Source organism: Amia ocellicauda, chromosome 1 (assembly GCF_036373705.1).
Source record: "Amia ocellicauda isolate fAmiCal2 chromosome 1, fAmiCal2.hap1, whole genome shotgun sequence".
NCBI lineage: Eukaryota > Metazoa > Chordata > Actinopteri > Amiiformes > Amiidae > Amia > Amia ocellicauda.
Genome location: NC_089850.1, coordinates 44,102,285 through 44,128,243, shown reverse-complemented (window position 1 = coordinate 44,128,243; position 25,959 = coordinate 44,102,285). Strand labels below are relative to the sequence as shown.

Below are 25,959 nucleotides of genomic sequence, written 5' to 3'. Positions count from 1 at the left end.
TGTTCACTGTTGTAAGTCGCCCTGGATAAGGGCGTCTGCCAAGAAATAAAAATAATACAAATAATAATATACAACCGCTATCAAGAACAGGTTTTAATTAAATCCAGCATATAGCCTGCAGTCCTGTTTTTGGATTAAATTTACATTAATCTTAAATGACTTAAAGAAGTTAGATTTTACAGAACACACATACGCAGGAAATCACATGCTTAAAACGTATACTAAACACTATATTTCCTCTACGTCACTGGTCCGATCCTGGTGACCCCTGGCTGTGGGCATCAGAACAGAAAGTCACTGTCCGCAGAATCAAAGCCCGGTTTGGACTGGTCTGTGAAGAGGACCTGTGTCTAATGATTGGTGTCCTACCTGGTGTCACTCCTATCTCCTATGAACACCGGCACTGTCCGGCTGCGCATTTTGAAACTAAAGCCATGGACGAGTTCTTGTAGCGCAGATTCCCGCAGTGCTGCGCAGATCTGCATAATTCCAACGATCCCATTGGTGAAGCCGCGCAGACCTGTGGAAATCTGTGCTTCACGAAGGCGACCTATGAATTTGCATGTGTAGGACGATTTACCATTTAATGCATCCAGTCCTTCCTGCAATCTCTGTCTAGTCTATTGTCCTGTGTTATGAGTGTCTATCTATCTTTCTATATTGAAGAAGAAGAAGAAGAAGAAGAAGAAGAAGAAGAAAACATCAGACAAAGCACTTCGTAGCTAAAAGATGGACCTCGGGGCGCAAAACTAAACAAACCAGTACCTGTCTGGATGCAGAGGCGGGGAGCTGCTGTCACACCTCAGTCTGCAGCCCAACCTGCCATTACAGGCTGGAGTTACTGCAGTTACTGACACATTGTCTCAGGCGGTGCTACACTAGAAGCACAAGGGATATTAACGTTTTGCTCATTGGTGCAACCGGACGTGCAGAGATCACGGACAAAAAAAGGTTATGTATGCTGTGTTTCTAACTCATTTTGAAACCCTCTTAATGTTGATATCCAAATAGTAATTAGTATCAATTTCAGGTAGTGCTCCATTAAAGGTGCATGCAAAAGGTGACGTTTTCATTAGTTTACTGTGTTAACAAAAGTGAAGAACTGCTATGTAAAATGTGCTGGCTTTATAGGTTGTATTCTGATGTACATGTCTTTATTAACACTTAAACGCTGATATTATTATTATTATTATTATTATTATTATTATTATTATTATTATTATTGTCGTTGTTATTATTAATAATCAACATCGTAGTTTTTATTCAAAATGTAACAGATCAAAATCTGACAACAGATTCGTCTGCTGGTGGTCTATATTGTTTAGACTTGATATTATTTTAAATGTTCAAATGTGTGATGTAAAACACATTCAGATGCTTGTTGGATTGCTGAGCTTCAGAAAGTCTATGTAGCTGCTTGTCTTTGGCAAAGCCTCCAGGCAGTGTTTGCTGAGGGTCTTTTGTGTCTCTGCACTCTCTGCCCCCCCTGTTACTGTCTGGTTGTGGGAGTGGAAGGAATACAGTAGCTCTGTGAATATTCTTGTTTATCTGGCTTTATATGCAATATAAATGCCTTTTTATCACTTACATTATTTTCTTTCTTTCTTTTTTGTATCTTGAACATTGGCGATTTTTTCAGGCACATGTCATTTATATTTTTTAAATCATGAGGTGGCCCTTAATGTTGATAAAACATTTGATAATGATAATTGGTTTATGATTGGAAATTGGGCAAACATCACTACTCATTTCAATATTTAATTCTGGATTAGTCCCTCCGAGCCTCAAGATTAAAGCATACAAGTCATGGGTGTGAGCAAAATTGTCGTAAATCAAGGAAAGTAAATGTCAAGAGTCGCTCGAGGCTAATTATACATAAAAGGACATAACACTAAAAAGCAAAATACATACAAGCAAATCCTAACACCTTTCACTACAGAAATCATTAAAATCAAATAATCTTATTTTTTAATCTTAATTTTCTTTTGTTGTTTAAGGTGATAATACTATGCGTTTTCAATTTAAGTTCACTTCAAATGTCCTTCTGTGCACATTATGTAAAAGCACGATAGTACACAAAAATAAAACATCAGATTATGCTTATGGTCATGCTTTTATATGTTTAATTAACATTATTATTATTATTATTATTATTATTATTATTATTATTATTATTATTATTATATATTTTCAAGCTCCCCTAAAAAACCTTTTACCATATAATCTTTCAGACAGCTCAACTATATTTCAGTTTCAATATATATGTGTATAACCTTTTTGGCTGTGCTGGTATCAAACAAAAGATTTGCAAGAAAGGTGATTTGTAGCAATAGTATTATTTATAAAAAGAACTTTAATACTGTTTTGTCTTATAGTGCTTTTTCATGCCTCCATTTTTGTTTTGATCCACCATTTCTTTTGGCACTCCTGAAGTTCAACTGTGATTCAGCTTGCTTCATACTTCTTTCTACTATTTTTTTATTTTTATGAACAGAGTTAAGAAGTATTAACATGGCCAGGAATTACTACAGGGAAGGAAGGGGGACCCCCAGTAACCCAGAGAGGTTGAATAAACAAAGCTTTGAAGATCTGCGAAATTACTGCCTGATAAATAAAGCAAGGTTTGTGGATGAGTTTTTCCCACCATGCATGGAGTCCATTGGCTTTAATATACTTTCTAATGAAGACATGAAGAGAGTTGTGTGGTTAAGGCCTAAGGTAAGCCTTGAAAGTTTACTTATAGCATTGTCCCTGTTTCCTTGTGTCTATAAACTGTCGTTCTTTCTCTGTGAAGTGTTAAATTAATATATCATATGTCAAAAAAACAGAAATGTAGAGTTCAATTTTGAGCACTGTTTAAATGTAAATAATAATTACTTCCTTGTCCTGGGTGATTGTAGTTTTGAATATATTTTCTGTTATCAGAACAGGCATTTACTTAACTCCACCTGGACCTCTTATCTCTTATGTTTTGTATAGTTTATTACAACATTAATCATCTAAACTAGAGTGCTCCTCCTGTTGATTGTGACCATTAAATAAATATAATTCAGCAAAATGTATGTAAACACGTACTGCAAGATATATATATATAATTTATGATTATTATTTATTTTAGAAACTTGTTGATGATCCTCAATTATTTGTGGATGGCATTTCAAGGTTTGACTTTTCTCAAGGAGGACTGGGTAAGATTAAAGTTTATTAAAAATATATATCATAACTACATGTTACATTTAATGCATCCCATGGAAAAATCCATATATTATACATTAATAAGAATACCAAAGCATCACATGATAATATTGGTTGCCTGCATGTGACAGTGCTTTATGCATAATATATTATAGAATATGAAATATTATGATGGTAGTATGCAGGTTAGCATAAGCGATGGTTTGCACTTAATCTAAATTGTAGTAGTGTTTAGGTTTAGGAGTAAAATGCATCAGTGATGAAGTGTTATAATGTTGCAGTAGTGTTATAGCATGATACATGTACAGTGGCTCTCAAAAGAATTCACCCCCCTTGGACTTTTCCAATGTGTTACAACATGAAATCAGAATGGATTTAATCAGGAGTTTTTGCCACTGATCAACACCATAATATCCATAATGTCAAAGTGAAAAATATAATCTGCAACTTACTTTTGAGAGCCACTGTACACGTCACGTAAAACCATGGGCTTCCAGTAAATGTATGCTTGTTGGTGGAAATGTTCCAGTTTATCAATCATAACAAAAAGAGTCCGGAGGGAGGATCAAAACAGCACCATTTCTATAGACAGCAACTTAGATGATTACATATTTACATTTTTTTTTTAAGCAACAACTCCATAAGAGATGCGAACACCCCCCACAGACTGCCGACTGTTACAAGCAAAGATAAGATAGATACAGTAGATAGATAGATTTTAAAATTCCCTTTATTTCAATAATTTAACAATATACAAATCAAATGACATCACATTCCATTAATATCATATCTTTAGGTACAAATGATAACACAAACACAACACCCTCCTACAACAACATTCAATGGAGTATATCAAATAAATATTTAGTTTGTTAATAAAAACAATACAAAGAAAATATTCTCACAGTTGCAAAAACAATTGTCCGCCTTTTCTGAGCCTTCTCAGAAAAACCCCCTCAAACATATCCAACTGTTGCATATTTTACTTAAGAAATTGAATGACATGGAGATTAGCAACAACATGAATTCCTGATGTATTGCACAAGGGCTATATTTTAAAGACCAATTAATCTTTTAGGTAACTGCTGGTTCCTGGCTTCTTTGGGTTCCTTGACATTTCAGCCTCACATATTGAAACAGATTTTGCCTTTAGACCAAGGATTTCAAAATGAATGTTATGCTGGGATATTTCACTTTAGGGTAAGTGACACAAGTGTGCTTTATAATACAAAATGAAGATTATTACTTATATTTAAGAATTGCAAATACATAGCTGAAATGCAAAATGTATTAAATGAGTGAATATTTAATTAAATGTGCATGTACAGGGCATAGTGTATCTACACTCACCTAAAGGATTATTAGGAACACCTGTTCAATTTCTCATTAATGCAATTATCTAACCAACCAATCACATGGCAGTTGCTTCAATGCATTTAGGGGTGTAGTCCTGGTCAAGACAATCTCCTGAACTCCAAACTGAATGTCTGAATGGGAAAGAAAGGTGATTTAAGCAATTTTGAGCGTGGCATGGTTGTTGGTGCCAGACGGGCCGGTCTGAGTATTTCACAATCTGCTCAGTTACTGGGATTTTCATGCACAACCATTTCTAGGGTTTACAAAGAATGGTGTGAAAAGGGAAAAACATCCAGTATGCGGCAGTCCTGTGGGCGAAAATGCCTTGTTGATGCTAGAGGTCAGAGGAGAATGGGCCGACTGATTCAAGCTGATAGAAGAGCAACTTTGACTGAAATAACCACTCGTTACAACCGAGGTATGCAGCAAAGCATTTGTGAAGCCACAACACGTACAACCTTGAGACGGATGGGCTACAACAGCAGAAGACCCCACCGGGTACCACTCATCTCCACTACAAATAGGAAAAAGAGGCTACAATTTGCACAAGCTCACCAAAATTGGACAGTTGAAGACTGGAAAAATGTTGCCTGGTCTGATGAGTCTCGATTTCTGTTGAGACATTCAGATGGTAGAGTCAGAATTTGGCGTAAACAGAATGAGAACATGAATCCATCATGCCTTGTTACCACTGTGCAGGCTGGTGGTGGTGGTGTAATGGTGTGGGGGATGTTTTCTTGGCACACTTTAGGCCCCTTAGTGCCAATTGGGCATCGTTTAAATGCCACGGCCTACCTGAGCATTGTTTCTGACCATGTCCATCCCTTTATGACCACCGTGTACCCATCCTCTGATGGCTACTTCCAGCAGGATAATGCACCATGTCACAATCAGGTCGAATCATTTCAAATTGGTTTCTTGAACATGACAATGAGTTCACTGTACTAGACTGGCCCCCACAGTCACCAGATCTCAACCCAATAGAGCATCTTTGGGATGTGGTGGAACGGGAGCTTCGTGCCCTGGATGTGCATCCCACAAATCTCCATCAACTCCAAGATGCTATCCTATCAATATGGGCCAACATTTCTAAAGAATGCTTTCAGCACCTTGTTGAATCAATGCCACGTAGAATTAAGGCAGTTCTGAAGGCGAAAGGGGGTCAAACACAGTATTAGTATGGTGTTCCTAATAATCCTTTAGGTGAGTGTAAGTTTGGGGTAAAAATATACTGTGTCAGTCTTAATCTATTCCCACAATTTTTCCTACTATTAGCCACAAAGGCAATAGGGAGGACAAAATAATGAGTAGTTAATTAAAGCCAGGAATCATTCACATAAGCATTCAATGAAAAGGTTTCTCACCTTATACTCATCACTGGGTATGAAACACGAAGATGTTATATCAGTTAACACCCCCTAGAGAGTAACACAGCTCAGTCCTTCAAATGTGTCATTTAACATAGCATATATAGCTTTATATAAACTCAGAGACGATATTGGATCACTTTTTATGCCTTTGTTTTTAAAATGAAGAGTACAGTCAGTGGTATTTTGTGATGTTCTTTTTCATCCAATGTTGTTTGTGTCCACAGAAATTAGAAGATTAGTTTTTGCAAATCTTTGTTCCACCCAATGGTGCTGTACATAATACAACAGTCACTTTATGGTTGTTGTGCAATCTAGTTGTTGTCAGTTGTATCTTTTGTATGGACTCTGTGCCAAAATATGCTATTATTATTAAATTTCTTATCAGACGCACTTATCCATGTTGTTTTTGTAATCAAAGTAAGTAGATACTTTATATAGAGATTTTGTTTAATCCATTTGAAAATAGTTTAATATGTCAACCATATGAGGTTAACAAACCAATTAACTTTTATAAAATTACTGAATAGAATGCAAATATTACAAACTTTTATAGAATTACTGTATCTGAGCAACGGGACATTCCAAAAACGATTAAATTATATATGATTTGTTTATTAATGTATGAGATTTCTTTGCTCCTCATTGCCACTAGGGATATCAAGAATCAATTAAGAATCAAAATGCATGGCACTACCAGTCAATCAAACCCAGTGGATTTAGACTATGGGCTAGAACAAATCAAATGTATGATGTTGTACCCTATCACATTTAATTTATTGTTAGAAGCCACATACTATTTATAAATCAAAAGTGTGATGGGATACAGATTTGTACTTGTAATTTTGATTTGGTGCAGCCCTGTGTATTTATGTGAAGAGTTATAGGATATTTACTTTATTTTTATTTTATTTACAAATGAGTTCAAAGAAAATATGGAACTAAAAGAGGAAATTAACCAGCGGGTCAGCTAATATATTTAAATGGGAGGTATTGTGGTAATGTGGTTATATAGTATTATATTCCTTCTTAGAAATATGTATATATAAAAAAGTAGTCTATTTCTGTGTGTGTGTGTGTGTGTGTGTGTGTGTAGGTGTGTGTGTACCAAAGACACATTCCACAGTTTGTTTTTGAAAAGAACAAACATTTTCACCAACTATTCTCTTTGAGGGGTGTGCCTTCCTTTATAAACTGCAAGCTTTGCTTTATTCTGTGGAAGACTGTAACCAGGTAGTCTGTTTTCTATATGTGTTTGTCAGACCCTCTTGTAAATATATTTTATATATATAATCTACCCACCCACCCACAGAGAGTCATCATGGAGTGGCCCCAGGCTGACTCAGCCTCGTGATTGTCCCGACATGCCTGTATTTACCTGTCAAAAACAACAATAACCTTGTATTCAACTTGGAGTAAGCAGTGCATGTGTGCATAGATTGTATAACTTGAAGAAAAATGCAAATGTGCAATGCTTTCTATTCCAGGCTTATTCAGTAGCTAGTTGAAATTTGTAATCTCCCGAAGTAAGTAAAGCATGAGGAGTGACATAGTCCTCAAATTAACTCTAACTCTGAACTGAGTCTTTTGCACACATGCTTGATGCCAGTGGTAGATGCGTCAGTGTTGAAATGCTATGATTCTGATCTGTTGACACTGCCATTTATCATAGAATCCTGAATGTCAATTACACTTAAAGATAAAAAGGGGACACCTAATGTGAAGTTGGCCACGTTGGGGTTTGATGCATTAAAATGTGCACAATGTGTTCTTGCATTAATGAAAACCATCAGTCTGCAGCAGCCTGTTCTTTATCTGCTTTAGAATAAGTGTTTTAAATGATTTAAGAAGGTTTAACTTTGAGAACATGCTGTATGTTTTTATCTTAATTTACATTTTATTTTGGGTTTGTTTGTTTCAGTTCTGGAGGTTCGGGAAGTGGGTGGATGTAGTGATAGATGACAAATTGCCAACCCTTCTCAATAAATCTGGTCAAGGCCTTGAAGGGTTACCTTTTGTCAGACCTAAGACCTACAATGAATTCTGGCCATGTTTGTTGGAAAAGGCCTATGCTAAGTAAGTTATTCCCATCTATTATAACAATGCATGTAAATTCTGCATTTAGAGAAGATACAATATATGCATTTTATATTTCTATTGACATGATACAGTAATGTATGTGCATATATTGGAATTTTGTTAAAGAAAAAAAAAAGATCCCAGCAACTGGGATGATAGGAAAACCATTCCACAGGAGTTTATATCAAAGTGATTATTGAAAGTACTATGAGACTAATCTCAATGCTTTTGAAGGAGAGGGGTGGAATACTTGTTGTTAGTTTATTTCAAAGTATGTTTTGAGTATCAGTATCAGTTTTGTTATTTAAATAAGATTTTCTGTTGCATCGATGTGTATTTGCATTGAACACAAAGCATTACAGAGTAGAAAAACGCTAAATGTTACTTGTCTTCTCATCATGAAATTGTGACCCAAAGTTTCTGTTTGTCCCGGGCTCTTTCGCAGGGTGTGCGGCTCCTATGCTGACATGAACGCTGGGCATTTATCCGAGGCTCTTATGGACTTCACTGGAGGACTGCACTACAACTTCAACCTGAAACAAGCTCTGCCAGACCTGCTGTGGGAAACCATTGCCAGAGCCGCAAAACTGCAATCATTGATGGGATGTGGAACCCCCCCCCTACTGAATAAGGTAGCAGTGAAAACCCGTAACAAGACTTTAATGGAACTACTTGTGAGTTAGTGGATTTAAATAATTAAACGTGTATACATATATGTATTTTTAATTTGTTTCAATAGGCCCTAAGCTTGGGTTTAAAATCCAGTATTTCTCTAAACTCATGTTTTCTCTCTTCCTTTTGTTCTCCTGAAACATGACCCCTCTACCTTTGGTCTAGATTCGATGTTTCTCATTTTACAGCAAAACATAAGATATCAGAAGTCTAATTGTTAAGCTTAATTACAGAGCTGTAAAGCAATATACTGTATTTAATTATACTTTGAGTGAATTTGACTGGCCAAGTGAAATTGAGCATGTAAATATCTTCTACAGACTTATAAATAATAGATTCAGATATCAGTACTTCATACATATAATAAAACGATTGACATTGTAGAAATAACTATACTGGAACATGTATATATTTAAGATGTTGGATGCTTTTGCAAATACATGAAAGTAATTGTTTCTAATCTTGAATTTAGAAAGCATCAGACAATTCTGTGTTACCCAATGGATTAGTGGAGGGCCATGCCTATACAGTCACAGGAGTTGCTGAGGTAAAATAATATATAAATATATAAATAAAACATGAATTTCCTTTTTAATTTCTTTACTCTTATATATATATATATATATATATATATATATATATATATATATATATGTGTGTATGAAAAGATATGAAAATAAAAGTTATGAAAAAGATTGTGTACACTTGCATTATTCATTGTTCAATGTACAGTATATGTATGTTTAAGTATGTGTATATATATATATTTTATTATGTATAACTAACATGAACATGTTTTGTTGCTTTGAAAGTGAAATAAAGTAAGAATATTTTAAAATGGCAACTTTCTGTTCAAAATCTGAAACAAATTCAAAGTTTTTATCATTGTGTTTAGATTAAATCAAAAGTATGACCTATATGCTAATAGAAAACTACAGAACTGTACTCTATTGCGGCTTCATTTTTAGTAACATGCTACTGTCTTCTAATCATAAATGTAACAGGTTTGTAGTTTTCTATTAGCGGGTGGGTCAAACTTTTGATTTAATCTGGCCCATAGTCTGTAAATGGTGTTCCATCTATTCTGCATAGGTGCTGAGCAATGATAAGCCAGTGAAATTAGTCCGGCTTTGGAATCCATGGGGCAAAGTGGAGTGGATAGGACACTGGAGTGACATGTAAGATCACTATAATTTCATAAATGCTTTTAATTCTTGTAAAAAGGACTTATGACTATTGCTTTGCAAGAACAATATGAAGAAAGTAACAAATGCAACAAGCCTCTCCATTTAAACTCCTTTAAGCAGCTGAGAGAGTGGTTCAGTCAGATGGACAGTAAGAGTGCCACACAGTCATTTCCATATTTGCAGTTTTCAGTTTCTTGTACTTTTTAAATGCAACATCGTACACACCAGTGACAGTTCCCCAGTAGCAACTGGAAATAACAGTAAGCCTATTACTGTTCTCCTCTTTCAAGCAATAAAGTAATATTTTTAAAGAGGTGTGCTACTTACCAACCTGGTTGTTACTGGAAAGCCAAACTCTCTGTCAGTGATGTGTTACAGATATCAACGTTTACAGTATTTACAGTTTTTACATTATTTTACATTATTACATTACAGTTCTTACAATAGTATTTTTTCTTGTTACGTAACAGATCTCGAAAATGGGCCACAGTGAAGGAAGAAGACAAGGAAAAGTTATTGCATAGGGGTGATGATGGAGAATTTTGGTAAACAATTCAATCTTATTAAACGTGTGGGGGGGGGGGGTAAATAAGTAATGCAGTCATCAATTTATTATCTAAATTGACTCTCCCAGTATATGTTAATCATTTTCCATCCCTTTTTCTCAAATATAACCTGTCAAAGTGCAAAATTGTACCTTCCCTCGTGGACATTTACTGCAGTTATCCATAATAATGTGTAGGAAAGTGATATAATTGTAAAGCGTGGAGATGGATAGTAAACCATGATACAAATCATAGAAAACCATGACAATACAACGCGCATGCATGGTAAACCATGGGGAAACTGCTAGCTTACTGTGCACATTTACTCAGATGGGTTGTAACCAGTAATGTGTTTAAACTGTATGTTGCCTTTTTTAGGATGTGTTTAGAGGACTTTGTGGAATGTTTCACAGAAGTAGATATCTGCAATTTTACCCCTGATTTTCTGGACTCCAGTGAAGTCCCAAGTACCTGGGTTTCTTCTTTCCATGAAGGGAAGTGGTTGCCGGGGTTCACAGCTGGTGGCCCTTTGAAATCCAAAGGTAGGTGTTCCTCTGGAGGGAAATATTTAAATGTCAAAACGTACAGGGGTTGAGCTGCTCCCTTCCTTAAATCTCCATATATTGTTTTAAATTGTACACATGTATGCTGTCAACATATTCTTTATTAAGTGTCTATATGGTAAACATTTTATATTTCATTTATATTCTTTAAAAGACTAGTTTTTCCAACTGTTTGTGATTGCTGCCCTCAAGTTTGTTACCCAAACATGCAGAGTCAGTAACATTGCATGTACACACACACCATTGTGGCATTATCATGATGTTAGAGTATCGGTTTTGTTTTTATAGATTTTTGGACCAATCCTCAGTACAGAGTGACACTGACTGATACCCTCTCGCAAGAGAACCAGAATAATGATGTATCCTGCAACACTGTGGTGTCACTCATGCAAAAGCCTGATCAAAGATTCAGACGCCTTTCTCGTAACCTATATATAGGTTTAACCATTTTCAGGGTGGGTGGCATGTTTCCTCCTTTGTATCCCTAGTGAGAAAAAGGACATATTCATTAAACCTTAAGTGTCAAAAGTAAACTACGTACGTAAATTGAATGTTATATTATTAGATCTTTGTTTTTGCATATTTTATTAAAGGGGTGGTGCATTATTATTTTCTTTTACAAATCAATTTAACGTGTAATTTAATTTTCTTTTTTTGTAGGTTCAGTCTTCAGTGAGTATTTTTTCTTCACATGTATTTCCAACATTCTTGTCATTTGATTATTGTTTTAAAAAATAATAATCTCTAATATAAATATCGGTACAAATAGTTTTTGTTTTTCTTGAAAGGTTCAGAAGCTGACTGAAAAGTTTCCAGCAGCATTCTTTGACACCAACGCACCAGTGGGACAATCAAAGGGATATATAAATAGTCGTGAAGTTACAGAATGCTTCCAGCTCCAGCCTGGGGAGTACTTAATAGTTCCCTCCACAGCAAAGGCAGATGAAGGAGCTTCCTTCATTTTATCGATTTTTTCCAAGAGCAAAACCCACATGGAGTAAGGCTTTCTTTTTATGCATTTTATTTGGGTGTGGCGTGGTGGAGTACATGACCTTATTTACCTCACTGACTTATTGGAATGCTTTGGGAATTTTTATGTTTTATTTCTGGATTAACCACAAATACTTTTAGAATAAATATGTACAATATCAGACATCTATTGTGGTTTATTTTCAGTCAGAATAAATTGAGTTTGTTACAGATGGGAATAATGGGCCTGAGCAGATGACCACAGATTTATTAATGTGATCTCTTCTGTTTTCATTCTAGAGCAAGAAGTGCCAGGGATGATCTGGATATCCCCATGGTAAGCACAAGGTTTGAACAGTTGGTAAAGGACCCAGAGAAGAGATTAAGATTAACAGTGTTTGTAAATTCCCAGGCTATTGTGTTAGTAAGCTTGTCTAACTGTGACCTGATTGCTAAACTCCTGTAAATCCTCCTTGGGACATTTTAATGGCTCACTTTCGAGGTGGTTCCAGGTTAATCAAGAAGCCTATTTTCTATACAAAATCTTTCAAAATATAAAATATTTGTTTGCATTTGAATTTATTTTCAGTCACCAAACGAGGAGCCAAACCGCAATGAAAGAGTATTTCGAAAATTTTCTGATCAGGTAAGAGTTGTTCGATGCACGTCTGTCAGTGCTGTAGCCATACATATCAGACACATTGAATATTTGATTGATTACTACCTTTCCCATGTTAAAGAAAGCAAATGCATAACTGCTGTTACTGCCAAGAAAAATGATCAATAATTTTCATTCATCAACATCATCAAACTGATCATTTATTTAATGACTAATTCACAAAACAGGAAGCATCTAACAACAAGGAAGAATGTATAGGTTTCTCATCCATTTGTCGTTTAAATCTGAATGTGACCATGTGTACAATGTCTTTTCAAACATTAAACCAGTATAAAGAAGTTGACGCAGAGCACTTGCAAACACTTCTCAATGACAAAATTCTCAAGGGTAAGTTGGGATATTTTGTTTGTTGCAATCGAGTGCCAGTAGGTTATGTAAAGATTTTACAGTTAATTTGTAAATTAACAACAGTAATGAATTAATGAACTTATAGATCTAAAAATTAGACACATTATAGCCCAAAATAAATGTAAAATTAAAGATACACCTTCATTTATAATCTAATTGTATTTAATGGGTGTTAAATGTTTTGTTGTACATGTCTTTTTGAAAGAGATGGTGGTGAACATATGGTGAGATTTAATTATAGACACCTAATATTGTCTCCCTGAAATGAACTAAAAATCAGACTTGAGAGGTAGTCCAGGACTCTGCTAAAGACAATGCAAATAAGAAGATAGTAGAGGGGATTGATTTCACTGGAATTCACTGGAGTCTCTACAGATGTAGTTTTACACATTAGGTTTAATATAGTACAATTTTACATTTCTAATTTTTTCAGGAAGGACGTTCCAAACAGGAGGCTTCAGTTTGGATGATTGCAAAGGGATCATAGCACTAATGGATGTATCCTTTTTAGGACTGGTAATATTTATGAAGGTTTTTAGATTTATTTGCCAATTTCACTGAAGTGTTTTCATCAGCTCCCTTGGCCGAGAACGGAGAGGGGGTGAGGGAACAACTGAAGGAAATGTAGAGAATTTGAGTGTACACATGTAATGTTGACAGACTCATTAAGTAAATAAAATAAATTTATGTTTGTATTTTGTGTTGCATCCATTTTGTTTGTTTTTATAATAAAACAAGCCCAGATTACAAATATGCAAATTTATAATATAGTTTAATCTATCACACAATAAATTGAATCACTTGTTATTCAGATTCTTTGACTCACTCTACAGCAATCTTTCACTGGAAGATTAAATCCTGGGGAATTTGTACGTTTGTGGGAAAGGGTCGTTGCCCTTCAGGTACAGATAACACCACTGTGTTTGACTCCAATATTGCAGTTCTTAAATAAAATAGACAATAATAATCTGTATTGTATAACTGATAACTGATTACTTCACCATTCATTTGAAGCGTCTATAGATCAGCTAAATTGTTACATATTAAGAATTAATTTGATTTGTAAATACCATGGTGGTGATTGTGGGACAGGTCTTGTATTCAATGTTTATCTTTTCTCATTAATGTGGTACTATCCTTATATTGACAGGCTATGTTTTACAAGCAAGACGTGACTCGCATAGGATATCTTTCTATGATTGAGCTGCATGACGCAGTACAGGCCAATGGTAATTGTATTATATGTTTTTGTAGTAGTACAGTAGTAGTAATTGTTATATTATGTTTAAATAGTCATTGTCAAGAATTAACTCTCTCTATGTTTATTTGCTTAAGTAATGTACCAATACAGTATGTCTATTATGTGTCTCTTCAGGCATCAAAATCAATGATGACCTCCTCAATCTCATGGTTCTACGTTACGGTGACTCCTCTGGCCGCATCGGTTTGGAGAGCTATGTTGTTCTCATGCTTCGCTTGGAACGCATGGCCAGTAAGTCTGAGAGAAGAATGGAAATGTTTTTGGAAACCGTAGTCCTTCTGTGTCCAATTGGAGTGACTGGTTTTAAATGAATGACAGCAACACTTATGTACGTAATTGCCTGCTTCCCAGTCCCTGCTTACAGAAAAATACAGTCATTTCTTTAGTTATTTATTTTCCTTCATACTTATGTATTGTGAAATGTAGAGAGACCCATCCCTTTATTGTTGATTCCACAAACTGCAGCAAAATACATACATGGGTTTATATTTAGGTACAACAGTAATGGCAATTATGTTTCTTAATTATATAAAATTTAATAAATCAATGCAAAATGTCTCAAGAAAGAGTATATTTGAATACCATGAATTACCAACCAGCAGTTGGTAATATATGTTTTATGTTAGAGACACTTATATATTGTCATAAATTGTATTTGTAGAATACTATCTTTTAATTCACAGAAATATTCCAAAAACAATCTGATGGAAAAGGCTTGTATCTTCAGGCTGATGAGGTAATGAGCGTTTTTGTCTGTTTATTTGTGTTTGTTTTGTAATTTTTAATTCCAATCTGCTGGAATGCAATTCGGTGATAATGAGTGGTATCAGCTTCACAGTCCTGTGTTTTACAAGTGAGAGAATCATATGGAGAAATCAATTATTATAATTTATGATGCATCTTGAAATGTCAAAATTAAATACCCCAATCATGTGACTTCAGTTTCCTGATAAGAATACATAATGATGTAATGTATTAGCTTTGCTAGATGTTTAGGTATGTTTAATAACAACAACAACAATAATAATAACAATAATAACAACAACAATAATAATAATACAACTTTGGAGTGTAAAACCAGAATATTGTTTTTGTTCTGTTTTTCAGTGGATGCTCCTCACAATGTATTCATGAATACAGGAGAGTTACCAAAATTCTGCTGACCAGTATGGTGAACAGGAACAGAAACACTGGATTTTAACATAAAAGAAAGGACTCCGGTTTTTTTGGGTGACACCTTCTGTTTTGCAAAGCCAATGTTAGAGAAAACAACTCTCATTACAGATGAAACTGTGATTCGGAAAACTGAATTTATGTCTGCACAGACACACATCAGTTAGCACTACTTGTGTCCAAACAATCAACGCACAGTGGGGAAGTCAAATGACAAACCAAAAGCAATCAGAGACATTCACATAGGAGTAGTTCTGTAACTGCACCGATTTTGAAATTATCCATAGTGGCCATGAGGTGCAATCAACTAAAGCTTTAATCAATAATAATCAAACGTTTCAGTGCTAATCAAGTTTTGTTCAGTCACTATTACACATTTTAGCAACTCAAGTTGTATATGAGAATATGTTTAGTGCTGTAAAGAAAGCTATATTATATGTCCATTTTGATTTGAGACATGTAGCTTCAATGCCTTAAAACAGCTAACATTTATTTTAGGGTGAAATAACAGGTAGTGCTTTCATACTAATAATCTACATAATAAACTGTAAAATACATTTTGAAATGTGCCTTGTAATTTACGGGTTGCCAGACTGGCAGAAAATGTATAATGTGGGTGAAGTAATTGAAAATAATCACATATGGGGTAATTGTGATTAAATGAATATTGGCTGAGTCTGGGGCTCCTCTGCACCTCTTTCACAGGTTTCTCCAGAATATTTTATTCCCAAATAAACATTTAATTGATTCAGTGTTGTCCTGTGGAATCCTTACAATTACCCAGAATCGTTAACACACTTAACAGGTAACACAAGCTAGTGTAACCAGTATGAGTGTACACAAATAGGTACATTAGTATCTTTAATTTACCAGTAGAGGATGTAAGCATAGTACTAATAAAAATCACATGACTACAAATAATTTATATAAAATAATATAATTAATTAATAGCAAAGACTTGAACTTCCTATGAAGTGTTTTTTTCTTTCTCTCTCTTCAGAGAAGCACTCAGATTTAGATTCAGATTTAGTCCAGCAGGTGGAAGCAGCTCCAATCTCCACATGGCTTTGTATACTGAATATCAATGCAATCGATGCAGAGACAGAATTTACAAAAACCCATGCTTCAACACAGGTGAACAATATAACTGTTAAAACACAGCTGTTGCAAGAAAGATCTCAGTCTGCTGAGATGAACTATATGTGCAGTCAGTCTGTGCTATGAACAGGGAGAAACTAAAAAATATATAATAACCTTTCAGTTTTTATTTTGATTGCTTGTTACAACACTATCAGTTTAATAATCTGACATACCTTTAATTATTATTATTATACATTTATTTATTGGCAGATGCGCTTATCCAGGGCAACTTACAAAATATAAGTGCTCCTTATTTTGACACACTAATCCATTGTAAAGCCAGATAGACAGTGCATATGATTACACAACATTTAATAGGTATGTCTCATGAAAAAAGTTAGTTGATTGATTGTAATACAATAGGACAAAAAGTCAACTACAATTAAAGAATATTACATTCATGTTCATTGTGAATATCTGCCCCCAACATTGGGGGAAACTGAAGTCTCACATCTTGACTTAGAAAGAAAGAAAGAAATAGAAGATAGAGAAATATAAATACATAACAGCAAAGCACTTGAGGCATTTTTGAAGGTGCAACATCTACCTGTGTGAGCCAAAATATTGTCAAATATTGAAAAGGCCTGATTTATTTATTTGATTTATAATTTTTCTTGAGGGAGTCGTTAAATATGGAATATCTTCCAAAAACAGAAAAAAAGTGAAAGGTTTAGTTGTAATTTAGACAGTAATATAATAATATGAAGTAGAAGAAGAAATCATAGCTTCACTTTAAACAGATATTGTTTTATTTTACATTTTCCAAAGACCTTAATTTAAACACGTCACAAAACAAGTCACATTTTGATAATTCAATAATGTTTTTCTGGTTTCAATGGTAACACACTAAGGGATGTCTAACCTGTCTAACTGGTTCTTTAACTCCATGTAAAAACCTGTGACTCATGGTGCGAGTATTAACAAGTACAATGGAAAACTGAATGAAAAAAAAAAAACTGCATTACCACTGATCGGCTTAATGTATTATTATTCATGTACCAACAACAAATAAAGTTTAAACTTTTCATAAGGCAGTTATTCTTCAACATAATGAATTGATGCAGTAGGGCCATCATGCTAAGTTGTAATTATCAGGCCACTATGAAAATAATGGAGATGAAAGTAGGTGAAAGATTGTACTTTCATATACACTAATTTAATAATAATAAAAAAAAACTAATTTTTAACTAGGCCTAATCACTCTTATCAATGCAGATCTACCAGCATACCCAGTAAATGACAAGTGTAGAGCCCTCCCCCCGAGTGCCGCGATTGGGCGACCGCTCTCCCTCCACCAACAGCTCGCCGATTGGTTAAACAAAACATCCTGCCTACTCCTATTGGCTAAAAAGTCCACGTCAGCAGTCAATTAGTCACCCCTCCCTCAGAGAACTTGAAAGTAGATAGAAACTTTTTTTCCGCTCACCCTCCTCCCTCTCTTCCTCCACGATTTGTGACACATGACGCTATTGTCAGGTGAGCCGGTCTTTTTTGTATTTTGCGTCTGCTAAACTGCTATTAACACCGCACGACTTCAGTTCAGTGTGATGATATTATGACCCAGTCGCTGTTGTTGTGTGGTGTCCTCTCCCAGGTGGTCCTTCAGAGCCGATGTTGCAAACTGAGATCTACATCTACTTCCTGAGTTGGGCTGCTTGTCACACTGGAGTAGAGTCGACTGCGAAGTGTCGCCAAGTCGGCAGATACGACTGAGGACTGTATAAAACAACTCGTACGGATATAGCTAGACATTGTTACATTTTACGTTTAAGACACTCTGGAATGGGAACGTCATACTGAAACGTAGGTGTTCGTTTTGATCTTTTTATATTATTTAAAATATCGGTGGAAAACAACAATGAGATTGAAGATCAACAAAAGAAATGTGCTTGCCTTATCGATGACTGCCTTTATCGGGCTGTCTCTCGTCTACATGAGTCGCAAGGGCAGCAGCTCGCCACAGGCTGCTACAGTGAAGGATCCTCCCAGTAGAGACAGTGCACATGTTGGGGAAAGAGGTCTTTTCACTGCACCAAGCATCACGCAACATAAGTTTCAGTACGAGTCTGTGTTTCTCATGAAAAAGTCGGTGTATGAAAGTAACTTCAGGCAATTCATCCGCAATGGGGACAGGTTCCCTGCCGACCCCGAACTGGTTCTAGTGGTTCAGGTCCACAACAGACCCGCCTACCTCAAATTGTTGGTGGACTCGTTGAAGAAGTCTTCTGAAGTCCACAACATCCTCCTGATTTTCAGCCACGACTATTTTTCACAGGAAATCAGCGACATCGTGCAAGATATCACATTCTGCAAGGTTTTGCAAATCTATTTCCCTTACAGCCTGCAGCTCTACACCAGCGAGTTTCCCGGACAGGACCCCAAAGACTGCCCGAGGGATATTTCTAGGGAGGATGCCAAGAAGAAGGGATGCATCAATGCTGACTTCCCCGATTCCTACAATCACTACAGAGAAGCTTCATTCACACAAACCAAACATCACTGGTGGTGGAAGCTGCATTTTGTGTGGGAGAGAGTGAGAGCCCTCCAGGGATACAGTGGGTATGCACTTTTCCTAGAAGAGGACAACTACCTCTTGCCCGACTTCTTTCGCTTTTTTAAGCACATGGGGGAGCTGAAACAAAAGGACTGTCCTGATTGTGATATATTAGCACTGGGCAACCACGAAAGCCATCTCACTTTCAGAGATCAGACCAACAAGCTGGAAACGTCCACCTGGTTGTCCACCAAACACAACATCGGTATGGGCATCTCCAAGGATCTGTATTACAAGCTGATGGGGTGCAACAATGAATTCTGCACCTATGATGATTATAACTGGGACTGGACCCTCCAGCACTTGTCAGGGACTTGCATGTCCAAGCCGTTGAAGGTGATGGCAGCACAGGCTTCCAGAGTGCTGCACACCGGGGATTGTGGGCTGCATCGGCAGGCCAACTGCCAGCCAGAGCTGGCTGCAGAGAAGGCAGAGCAGATTCTGCAGTTTGTCAAGGATTCCCTGTTTCCCCATTCTTTGGTTCTCAGTAACCAGGGCTCGGTGGAACACAAACCTCACATGAAGAATGGAGGCTGGGGTGATATTCGGGACCACACACTGTGCAAAAACTATGCCAAAATTCTGTGAGCGGACAAGGTGTGTTATTTCAAACGAGGGTTTTTGCCATTGGAAAAATGTGAAATCAGGGTTAACTTATTTTTTATCCAGTGGATTCAGGTATTGAAGTGGTCTTCAAAATGGTTCTGAACCACTGAGGTGATAATTTACACCTGTTCCCTGGATTGATGTGAGCGCAGCATCAGGTAATGAAATTGCCTCAAGACCACCTGTCTTATAATTATACCCTGGGGACAGTTCAGTTTATTTTAGGTGAAAGGGGAAATTATACATTTTCTTTCATTTAACTTCACTTTTTTATTTTGTTTAGTCATTGCAATTTATGGTCGCTTGCTCATGAATTACTGCACAGTGGACACATTTTGTTTGTTGGACAATCATTTTTTTAAGGCAATCATGACTTTAAGGATGCTCTTATACTAACTGCATATATTGCACAGTTTGTTTTTTTCTTTTTAACTGTTCCTTATGAATTTTAAGACATCAGGCACAAGTAGTAGCTGCAGAAGTAAAACCAAAGATGTCACAAAAGCCATCTCCTAATATATAAAAATGGGCTCTCTCAATTCTATGCATAACCAGTCTGTAATTCTTTGAAATAGCAATGTACAGCTGGTGTAATGTTTTGGGTCTGTACAGGGAACACAGAAATGCATTAGGATGTGTTTTCTGTATCTGAATATTTCTGGTTTACCAGTCCACTCATTTATTCATTGTCATCACTACAGTGTAACAGGCTGCTCGATGAGTAAACTGATGTACAGTCCTGTACAGTTTTAGCATAACCTACAAGACAGTACCTCATTATTACATATGGTTTCAAGATTGTGGCTGCTCTTGTGGCTTGTCTTTTGTGTAATCTGCTACCTACAGCACCACTTTGAGAGAAGGACAAACATAAAAAACTAAAGTGATGGTGCTTTTCCCTGTGAGATGTTTTGTTTTTTTTATTCAAATTTTCTTCTGGAATAATTATCTTTTGCTTCCTCTACATTTGAGATTTGGAACCATTATACTATACTAATATATACTATAGGCCTACTTGAATGCAAGTTTATTTTTTACATAATGAGACCATTGTTTAGTCTGTTTTTGTTGTTTGAATTTATTTGAACACCTTGGTTACAGTATTTGATTTTCATCTCAAATAATCTTTGCAATACTGTGTGTAATACACAAGTTAAAAAAATCAAATGGCTATGAAAAGAGGAGAATATAGCCACTGAACCATTTGATATCAGATATTTTTAAATGTATTCATCAGTTTTATCCAAAGTTAAGTTACGACCATTTGTATTGTAAATTTGAGAATATAATTATTTTCCATATTATTATATTTGGAAGTAATTTCTCTCTCCATTAAGCAACATCAACGTTAATGACAATCCGAAGGAAATGGCCATGGTTCTCTTACTGCAGCTGCAGTATTTATAGCTAGGTTTGGGCATGCCCATGAAGTGACAAAATACATACATCTAAGCCTAGGTAGTTGTTTTGTGCACCAAGGAGAAGACTAAAATTACAGGTCTGATCACCTTGTCTTTTTTTACCAAACCTTTTGGTTAATTGAGGGGCTGTTTTGTAGCCGAACATTTCTCTGAGATTTCATAAAGCAAAGGTCACTTTGTTTTTGCTGAATGAGGAAAAGCTGTAAATGTTTTACTTGTCTTTGTGTGTTTTTTTTTTTTTTTTTTGCTTTCTTCATTATACACAAACCTTTTAATGATTTAATGTTGTTATTCCTTGACCAATAAAAACTGAAGGGGCCTTTTATTTCAATGCCCCTCCACTCTCATTAATATTCCAGGGGGGTAGCAGTAGTAAAGGCAGAATACCCCCCTGGCTGAATGCAGTTTCCTAATCCAACCAAAAATTTTGAATTTTTTATTTTTTATTAGCTTGCTTATTGGACCAAACAATAATAATTTTAAAAGCTGCGTTGTCTAATACACATGTCACAATGTAACTAAATATGTTCTCATACTCCACTTCACTGTGAAGGTGGGGAAGATTCTGGCACATAGGGAATCAGCATTGTGAAAACAAAGGACTAAAATTGCTGTTGGGGAGCTCTCTTTTTCAGGAGGGATAAAATGCTAGTGGTTCTTGACTTAATTGCTTGATGCTATGGCCATTTTACAAGTACATTACACTTCAAATAGTTTAAAAGGAGTTAGTAAATGTATCAACATTGTGCCTTATACACATATACACATATTGTTGGGGAAGTCTGAAAAAATTTCTACCCTCTGAAAAACAAAACCTGCATCGGGTTACTTGTGAACAATAGTATGGCTGAAATGTAACACTTCCTGGTTATAATTGAACGATAACCTTGCGAGCCATAAATTTAGGCTTCCATATGACCTTTGCGTTTTGTATCCAAATGAGGTGTAGACAATGCAGTGCAGTAAAGCTGATCATTTGCACATTGTAGACCAATATGCACTTCTACTCTGATCATTTTGATTTGCCTAAGAAAATGTAATAAGGCACAGAGAGCATGTAGAGACTGGATGTTGTATGTGTCTGATTTATGCATGCATGCAGTCATTAATTGATCTCAGTTGGATTCTGTTACAGTTTAGAATCCAGTAACACTAAGGTGTTTGTTCAAATTTAAGCACTGGTTTAGATTACTTTTGTAACCAGTGGCACTTATCTGCAATTGAATTATACTTCAGTTTTTTGACATGAAAATATGTGGATGTTAAACTATGCATTTTAAAATTGTACCATATCATTTAGGGTGTAAACTCAGGGAACAAAACTTCCTCTATCCATGTAGGTTGAAATTATACCAAGAAGGCTATCTCTGTACAACTAGAAAACTACTAGTTTTTACTTAAAGAACCCTGGACTGTAGGAAAGGGTTGGGTGGTGGCGATGAAACAGGTCTGTAGATGCTCACCAAGACTGGTCCCTGCTGACAATTGTCTTCTTCAAAGTCCAGTGTGCCGAAAGCACACTGGTATTAGATTCTCACAGTATGTTGACTTTTTATTGCAGTATCTTAGTGCAAGAGCATAGAGATAGGGTACAATGTACTGTAGGATCAAAGTTAAAGTATGTGCTGTGTTTCCTTCCAGGGGGCTCTCCGTTTTACCACACTGCTCCTCTCCATAAGCTCCTGCTTTGTGTAACAATTCCTAAAGTTGGAGTCTAACTGTTTACTCAATATAAATTAATAAAGTGTAGTAGAATTTAAGTAATGTTACATACATAGGCAACATTATTTTTCTATATATATAATTTGTTCTCAGGTGGTGTGGTGGTTAGCGCTGCTGCCTCACAGCTTCAGGGTCCTGGGTTCGAGGCTCGGCTTGGGGGGAGCCTGTCTGTGTGGAGTTTGCATGTTGTCCGTGTGGGTTTTCTTCCTCCCACCATCCAAAGAGATGCGGGACAGGTTGACTGGTCAGTTTAAATTGCCTTGTGTGTGTGTATGTCTGTGTGTGTTGCCCAGCAGTGGACTGGCATCCTGTCCTGGGTGTATTCCTGCCTTGTGCCTTGACATGCCTGCTGGGATCAGCTCTGGGATAAGCGACCCTCGCCAGGATAAGGTGTTTCAAAGATAGATGGATATTTGTTCTCACAAAATTGAACTTGTTTTCAAAAAACTTGGCTACCAAGTCCATGTTTAGTAGCAATGCTTTCCAAACAAATTGTAACCAGGCCCTACCTTCCAGGGGGTTGGGTTTGAGGTATATGCAGCATGAGTGGGTTCTGAGAACATGAGGTGTGGAAATGGGTAATTTTGTGTTGTTTTTTTGGTTGTCGATGTTTTTCTCTACAATGTACAAATAATTTGTAAAACTTCTTTATAATGTGGTTTCTCAGGCCACAAAGTGATGCATTGTTGAATAATATCTGTATCTTGTTGACTTTATATTCTACATAATCAAATGTCAAATAATTGTATGTAATATATAAACAGTTTTGTTTACAATAACTAATGCAATATAGATGTGAAAATTAATATTCTTCTTAAGCAAACCTTTGCGGAAGAAATCTCATGGACATCACTTAACATAGGGAATGGATCTGACAGGTGCAAAAACAGCATCTGTTTTTGTGTTAATTTCCAAATAATGCTGGTATGCTCTTGACATAAAGACTACAATTGGACAAAATATTTAACCATAACGCACTTTTTTTCACCAATACAACTAATAATTAAATAAAGTGCCTTATTTGACTATTAAATAATATACGTTATGTTATGAGTGTTTGATTTAGATGAATTAAAAATGCACACGAGTCGGGCCTATTTTCTTTGGTCACTCACTTAGAGGGAAATTCCTGTTCTTTTAAAATACTGACACTGAAGTGGGGAGGGATCACTGGAGTTAATTCATTGTTAGATTTTCAAAACCTCCTAAGAAATGTACTATGGGGATTTGTGTCTTCCATTATATATAAGGTTTTCTGCATAATAACAAGTGAAATGAATAGATTTTGCAAAGTTGATTTTCAGTCACGTGTTGATTTTCTTTGATTTTCAAATGCTCATGAAAGCCATATCGTTAACCAAAGGGGGGAATTGATATCAAACACGTGACTGTAATATATAGTGTTCCATTTTGTTCAGTAATTACTATCAGCTCAAATTCAGTTGTCTGCATATCAGAATCATTTTGAGAAAATGAGTCTTGCAAACAGACGAGGCAGGTTTGTTTCCAGCTATTCCAACACTATGTGTAGTAATAACAAAAAGGAAACAAAAAATACCCACAAATCATTACACTGGTACATAATATAATGAGTTGTCATGTGTTTATTAACACTAAGCAGACCTGACAAATGTAGTTCATGAATAAGTGTGAAAATATCTTCATGAGCTTGGATTGGATTTCTGTTTGCCTGTTTACCCTCTGCTTTGATGTCCCTGAATTTTCATGCCCTCTACAGGCAATAGTGTCTTCCCCCCAAGACCTTAAATTCATGCCCTGGCATTATTTATTACAATTTTACCAAATTAAATATAAAATGTGAATGTATTGAATATGCATTACTGGAAACTTGTAACACTGTATTTGTGTCATTTAAAACTCATTGTCTAACAATTTAGATTTCTATTTAATGTGTTGATCAGTGTTGATTCTGAATATTAAAATGTTTGTTTCGCACAAAAAAGGAAATCTACCCCCATTTAATCTGTTTAAAGTCCAGCGTTGACATTGTTTCCCCCTAAATAAAGATTTGAACACACTTTTGTCAGTGTGATAACCTGACCTATTATAAAAAATACTTAATTAAAAAATCGGTTAATTGAGTTTGTTTTAAAATTGTGTGTATCAGCATCACCATGTATGTATGGCATGAATTAAAACTTCTACACTCAAAACTGGGTAGGAGTCCAAAGAGGATCTGACTTTTTTTTTTTTTTTTTCTTCATAATAGTTTGCAATTGTAAATATATTGTGTGCCGTTTTCAGATGACCAGTAATACATTTTGGTCTTTTGACAATTTTTTTGCATGTATCAGAGGTCTGTAATTTCAAAATCATATGTATCCAACACCGTAGTATGTGGTAACTTGGCCTTTTGAACCAAGTGTAGTCTGTTGCAGACATTCATGAAGAAGACATGGAAGTTCTTTAGAACAGTGGTTCTCAAACCTGTCCTGGAGTACCCCCTACCCTGCTGGTTTTTGTTCCCAACGAGCTCTCAATAACTTAATTTGAATGCTTAATTGAAGTAATTTGATAAAATTTTACTCTTGTGTAACTGATAAAAAGTTGGTTCATTAATATTTTCCTCAAACAATTTTATACTTAACTTAAAACCCCTACTGTTAAAAATAATTAAAAGGCTCTAATTAGGAAATTATATGTTCACTTAATGGTTCAATTAAGTAATTGAGAGCTTGGTTGGAACAAAAACCAGCAGGGTAGGTGGTACTCAAGGATAGGTTTGAGAAACACTGCTTTAGAAAAACTGGAAAATGTCATTGGTGTGCTCATTAAAATGTGGCAGTACATTGAATATATGTAATGTATATTAATATATGTTACTGACATACTGTTTAAAGTACTGACTGGATTTAAATACTAAATAAGATAATAGTTAATCCTAAAATGTCTGTGTTTCACTGCATTTCATGGAAACTATCAATTTTTCCTGTATCAGGATCATAAGATCTTGAAAGAAAACTGTAAATTACAATATGATGAAAATTAAGGGTACATCTGTGTTGTTTGTATTAAATTAGTAGGAGCATATTAAATAACCCCATAGAAAATGTATACTTTTTATAAATCTACTAGTTAAATTGATTATTGTTTTCAACCCA

General features: G+C 35.7%; 2 protein-coding genes across 2 annotated transcripts; both read left to right on the top strand.

Moving 5' to 3' along the window:
• Positions 1–308: 308 nt before the first annotated feature.
• LOC136750911 (calpain-14) lies at positions 309–16,142 on the top strand. The gene is made up of 22 exons (XM_066706072.1): positions 309–951; positions 2,495–2,718; positions 3,119–3,188; positions 4,274–4,395; positions 7,840–7,994; positions 8,443–8,629; positions 9,142–9,216; positions 9,762–9,847; positions 10,327–10,401; positions 10,780–10,943; positions 11,253–11,419; positions 11,625–11,636; positions 11,753–11,961; positions 12,234–12,270; positions 12,523–12,579; positions 12,882–12,939; positions 13,394–13,458; positions 13,794–13,862; positions 14,111–14,189; positions 14,336–14,452; positions 14,905–14,957; positions 15,329–16,142. Exons 2-22 carry the CDS (start codon positions 2,512–2,514, stop codon positions 15,353–15,355), a joined length of 2,091 nt encoding a protein of 696 aa, XP_066562169.1. The 5' UTR covers positions 309–951; positions 2,495–2,511; the 3' UTR covers positions 15,356–16,142.
• A 1,772-nt stretch (positions 16,143–17,914) lies between these two features.
• Positions 17,915–25,955, top strand: LOC136750901 (alpha-1,6-mannosyl-glycoprotein 2-beta-N-acetylglucosaminyltransferase). The gene is made up of 2 exons (XM_066706060.1): positions 17,915–18,010; positions 18,129–25,955. The coding sequence occupies exon 2, from the start codon at positions 18,393–18,395 to the stop codon at positions 19,674–19,676; it is 1,284 nt and encodes a 427-aa protein (XP_066562157.1). The 5' UTR covers positions 17,915–18,010; positions 18,129–18,392; the 3' UTR covers positions 19,677–25,955.
• The last annotated feature ends 4 nt before the right edge of the window (positions 25,956–25,959 follow it).